At 41.5% G+C, this 6008-nt stretch overlaps 1 protein-coding gene across 5 annotated transcripts in view; it reads left to right on the forward strand.

The window, feature by feature from the left end:
- The window catches only part of si:ch211-272h9.3, a 151163-nt gene extending 150386 nt beyond the window's left edge, over positions 1 to 777 (forward strand). For 4 of the 5 annotated variants that reach the window (XM_087258578.1, XM_087258579.1, XM_087258577.1 and 1 more), the window contains one exon: positions 326 to 777. In XM_087258578.1, the coding sequence (XP_087114704.1) occupies positions 326 to 687 (362 nt within the window). In that variant the 3' untranslated portion in view covers positions 688 to 777. 5 annotated transcript variants of the gene reach the window in all.
- The last annotated feature ends 5231 nt before the right edge of the window (positions 778 to 6008 follow it).

A 6008-nucleotide genomic window follows, 5' to 3' on the forward strand; every position in this document is an offset into this window, starting at 1 on the left:
AGGCCAAGGGAAGCTTGTATAAGGCTTTATTTTTACACGCCATCTGATTTTCACTTTTTCTGTTTTATTTTTCACTTTCAAGAGACTGAACTCCTGTAACTGATTTAGGAACTGCACTAGGGCTTCCCTTCCCTTAATATAAATAAAACATGGATTACCATGAACAGGGAAGTGTTGTCTCTTAATTAACAAGTTATCTTGTCAATGGCAGGGAAATTATAAAGTTGACTCTACATGTCTGACATGACAGATTCCTCCACAGTGTTTGTTCTGCATGTTGTTGTTGATCAGTCTCTCTCTAGTTTCTGCTTTGTTTTGTGTCCAGATAAACTAATTGTGATCCAGCAGAATCTGTCGTGGTCTGAAGCTCTGAGATACTGCAGACAGAATCATGTGGATCTGGTCTCGGTTCAGTCAGTGGAGATGCAGCGTCGTGTGATGAACGTGGTTAAACTGGCGTCTACTGAGGCTGTGTGGTTGGGTTTGCGTTACTCAAACATTTTGGGCATCTGGTACTGTGTGAGTGGAGAGACCGTGTGCTATCAAAACTGGGCTTCAAAGTACGGCACATTAGAGGAGGACTGTGAGCCCACAGTGAGATCTGGAGCAGTTCAGTCTGGAGGAGATCAGACCTGGATCAGCCGTCCTGAAACTGACCGACTCAACTTCATCTGCACAAACAACTGAGAGTGAAGAAGTAAGATGAGGAATGTGTTCTGTTTAGATTTATCATTGGATTGGGAAGTAATCATTTTACATAAAATAATCAACTCTCAATGCAGTGATGTACATTGTAATTATTATGTTGGCTTGAGAAAGCCAACATACTGTTCTACTCTGTCCTTGAAAACAAAAGTATCTCCTCCTAGGCCATTCATGCCACAAGGCCCAAATGTGGTTAAAATGTGCCTTCTACATTCAAGATTGTTGCTATATCTCCTCATGCCTATAAGACTTATTGTTTTTCTTTAATAAAAAAAGTAAATATTACATTTTTATAATTCGGCCATATAAAAAAATTATACAAGCCCCAAATTTGGCCAAAAGCTGTATTAAGATGCGGTAGATTTTGTTGCTATATCTTTAACGTTTATCAGACTTATAGTTTTTCAATAAATAGTTTTTAAGCATTATTTTTCTCAAAATATAGCAAGCCATTTTTGACTTAAACTCCATATTTTTTTACTGATATGGCAAGCCATTTTTGCATGTATCACTTTCACACTGATTAAGCATTGTATTTTAAAAAAAATACGGCAAGCCATTTTTACATAATGTTCATTCCCTTAGTCCCTTTATTAATCAGGGGTCGCCACAACGGAATGAACCGCCAACTTATCCAGCATTTGTTTTACACAGCGAATGCCCTTCCAGCCGCAACTCAACACCAGAAATACATAATGTTCAAGTCCAGTTTTTGACACTCGTAAAGACTGTCAGAAACATCGGGGTTGATTAAGATCACTCATATTGCCAAGAAGCTTTGATGTATCATCACTAACCTGTCAAATGTCCCCAAAGCAATAAAACAGTATAACCTAGCAACCATTTAAAAATGGCAATATCTCTACATCAGAACATCGTAGGGACCTGGGCATTGGCTTGTTTGACTCATGCTAGCAGATGGGACTTCCTGTGTACTATGCATGGGAACAATGATAATGGAAGCCAAGTGCTAAAAATGATTAGCTACATGCTATGAATGATTATCTAAATGCAATAACATATGCTAGAAATGCCTACTAAGTATTAGCATTTTATCAAACATGTACATGAGCATTGCCATTTAGCAACTGCTTAGCAACCACCTAACAATGCAAAAATTGTTTTAGCAACTGCCTAGCAACCACTTAGCAACCGCCGCCGTGCTTCCTGCCAACTGCCATTCCCAGTTCTCAAGCCAACATCAAAGTTTATTAATAAACTTTAGGTTCTAGTTTTTTTATTCATATTTTACATAAAATTGGGTGAAAAACCTTATATTTTATAGTGTATAGTGGTTTCAAACATAAGATTTCAATAAATGAAGCTTTGTTATGTCATACCTAAAACAAAATGATTTTAAGTTTCAGTCCTGTCATAGTGAGTGAACCATCTGTCAACCTGTGTCTATATAATAACTATATTTTAATCAAGGGTCTTGACCTGAAAAAAAAAAGCAATAACACTGTAGTTAGCAAAGTCACCTCACAGCAACAAGGTCTGTGTCCCGGCTGGGCTAGTTTGCATTTATCTGTAGGGTTTGCATGTTTGCATGTGAATGTGATTGTGTGTGGGTGTTTCCTTGTACTGGGTTATGGCTGGAAAGGCATTTGCTGCATAAAACACGCAATTGCTGCAGATTTGTCAGCTGCACAATGCGAATATCCCATTCCACCACATCCATTTGAATACAGTGAACTCTTGTCATGTTTAAGAAACCAGTCTGAGATGATTTACGCTTTATGACATGGTGCGTTATCCTGCTGGAAGTAGCCATCAGAAGATGGAGACACTGTGGTCATAAAGGGATGGACATGGTCAGCAACAATACTCACAGCAACAACAAATAGGTAGGCTGTGGCGTTGACACAATGCTTAATTGGTACTAATGAGCCCAAAGTGTGCCAAGGAAATCACCACCACCACCAGCCTGAAGCGCTGACACAAGGCAGGATGGACCCATGTTTTCATGTTGTTGATGCCAAATTCTGACCCGAGCATCTGAATGTGGCAGCAGAAGTGGAGCCTCATCAGAGCAGGCAACGTTTCTCCAATCTTCTATTGTCCAGTTTTGGTGAGCCTGTGTGAATTGTAGCCTCAGTTTCCTGTTCTTAGCTGACAGGAGCGGCACCCGGTGTGGTCTTCTGCTGCTGTTGTCCATCCGCCTCAAGGTTGGACATGTTGTGTGTTCAGAGATGCTCTTCTGCAGACCTCAGTTGTATCGAGTGCTTATTTAAGTTACCGTTGCCTTTCTATCAGTTCCAGTCAGTCTGTTCATTCTCCTCTGACCTCTGTCATCAACAAAGCATTTGCGCCCACAGAACTGCCACTCACTGGATGTTTTCTCCTTTTCAGACCATTCTCTGTAAACCCTAGAGATGGTTATGCATGAAACTCCCAGTACATCCACAGTTTTTTAAATACTAAGAGTAGCCCGTGTGGCACCAACAAATATGCCATGCTCAAAGTCACTTAAATCTCCTTTCTTCCCCATTCTGATGCTCACTTTGAACTACAGCAGATTGTCTTGACCATGTCTACATGCCTAAATGCATACAAGCCTAGTTGCTGCTATGTTATTGGCTGATTAGAAATTTGCGCTAATGAGTGGTTAGACAGGTGTACCTAATAAAGTGACTGTTAAGTCTATGGCTGCATCCAAAACCGCCTACTACTCAGGCCGTTAGAAAAGGACGTTCTATACAGTATGAATGTGAAAAGTATGATCGGAATTCGGACGTACTACATCCGCAATTTTGTCATGGTCACGCGACCTACCTGCGTCATTTGCGTCGCTTCACTGCCATTCATGAATTCGTTCGCGGGGCATCAAGGGACAGTGCAGCGTGCATGGAATGCGCATTCCAGAATCTCGCCGGAAGTAGTAAGTCATTCGGGTACTTCTCGCATACTGATTTTGGAATTCTATGAATTCGGACATACTACTCGGCTCGCATACTAATTTTGGCGTACTATATAGTATGGAAGTATGCGGTTTCGGACGCAGCGTATATGTTTATTCCGTCACTCTTTGTGCCACTGTTCTCTCTCTCAATCTGTTCAGGAGCCTCATGTATCAACGCTGCGTATGCACAAAAACTTTGTGTATGCCAGGTTTCACACTTACGTTTGGATTTACAAATGATGGATTTTTCAGCAGGGTAGTTTATGGCAATGGCAGTGTTGGCCTTATTAGAGGACATTGTCAATGGTTGAATCCCAAGGGATCACAGTGATTTTCTGGCCCACGATGATGACTGCCTTATTCGCCATTTCAGATTTCCTAGAGCTATCCTCTCGGATCTCTGTGCTGAGTTGGGTCCAAATTTGGAATGTGAGACAGCGAGGAGGCTCCAAGTTGGCAGGGTGCGCGATGGGTGGCTTCTTGGTGAGTGATGTATTTAAAGATATTACTCCAGGTAATTTTTCATTAAATTTTATTTTATCGAGCGTAATTATTTAACTGCATATCAGGCGACTGAGGTTATCCATTAAAGACGTGTCTGTTTACCTCTCTTAACAAACCCACAAACTAACCAAGAATGCAGATACAATGAAGCCCATTCTCACACTCGGTGAGTTGTAGAGCGGGCGATTGCCTTGATAAGAGCGGAGGGCTGCTGCTTTACCGCCCTAACAAAGTGTTCCTCTAATACATCTGTGTCTCCCAGACACGGATACTACTCCAGACAGTAAAGCGTCACCAACAATTGAGGCATTTCTCTCCTCAAAGAGTGTTAGTTCAGCATCCCCTGTTCTTCCGCCTGTTCAGTCCACACTTTGAAGGTGTGCTGCTGTTCTCCTCTTAACCTGCACCTTTACATCGGATCATATCTTTTTGAATTCACTCACAGTGTGATGTTTAGACCCCACTGCATTAACCGCGTCAGCTAAACTCTCCCACTCTATTTTTTACTTTTATTCATTCCGGAGGACAAACTTGCAAATAACAGCTTTTCTCCGGTCTACCTCCGACAAGAGAACCTTCAATTCACATTCTGTGAAGTTTCTTTTCTTGCTTGCTTTTGTCATTGCTTTTTCGTTCGGTTTTGCCAATATGGAGTCATTACCGTATTCATTAGGGGGAGGAGGCATGGAGAGGTTTTGCGCTTGTGCACGTACGCTCAGTTTCATGTTAATTTGAATGTACAAGGAGAATATGCGTGGGATTTTGCGTACGCGGTATTTCATACACCTGATTTTAATTTTTTTTTTATTACTGCGTATGTAACCCCGCCAGTCCTACGCCACCCAACCCGCTCCGAGTTGGTATCAAACCGGTGACCTTCCACATGGAGGCTAAAGACCATGGCCTCTAGCATCTGTCTCTAGAGCACCTTTAGAGGTCAGAGGAGTGAGGTTTACCTGCACAGCACACACTAGCTGGCCTCCATTACACTCACCCCCCTAAACCTCACTCTCATCCGGGTCACGGCACCAATGTAACCCCGCCGGTCCTACGCCACCCAACCCGCTCCGAGTTGGTATCGAACCAGTGACTTTCCGCATGGAAGTCAGGTGCTCTACCAAGGAGGATAAAGACCATGGCCCCTAGCATCTGTCGCTAGAGCACCTTTACAGGTCAGAGGAGTGAGGTTTACCTGCACAGCACACACTAGCTGGCCTCCGTTACACGTACGCACAATTACAGCTTTGTCCGTACGCAATGTTTTAGTCTGAATTCAAGGCAAGTCTATGTACATGAGGCCCCTGTTCCTGTTTCCAAGTTGCCCATTCTTAATTAGATGTGCCACAGCCGAGTACTGTGATTGGTGCTCTGAAAAAGCAGCATCTTTAGAAAATGAGACTGCCAAAAAAAAATCCAGATCACAGGCGTAAGAGGAAGAGCTGTTTTCAAGTTGTTGAAAAGTTGCTTAATCTCAGTGTGTTTTAAAGTGTTCTGTTGTAAAATAGTGTGAAATGTGCTCTCCATCCTTCTCATCTGCTGTAACTTAATTTTCTTCATGTTTTTGGTTTAGTAAGGGTGTAAAGGAAGTAACTGTAATTTATTTGTTTAGATTATCTTTGATTATGTCTTGTGGTTATTATTTTGGCCTTGCTGAATCTATTTTTTGCTCTTATTCTTTTGTTTTTCTGTTGATACAAACTGTTTTCTCACAATAAATGAATGTGAACGTCATTAAATTCCAACCTGTTACCTGTTTAATTATTGAATTATTACTTTATTATCTTTAACTCCAGACCTAGACCTTGGGTTCATAACAATATCATTAAATATATTAAATGCCTAGGAAATCTTTTGTCCTGTATTTAAAAACTGCATTAATGGGCAGCTGATGAACATC

This window comes from Danio rerio, chromosome 7 (assembly GCF_052040795.2).
Source record: "Danio rerio strain M-AB ecotype USA chromosome 7, GRCz13ab, whole genome shotgun sequence".
NCBI lineage: Eukaryota > Metazoa > Chordata > Actinopteri > Cypriniformes > Danionidae > Danio > Danio rerio.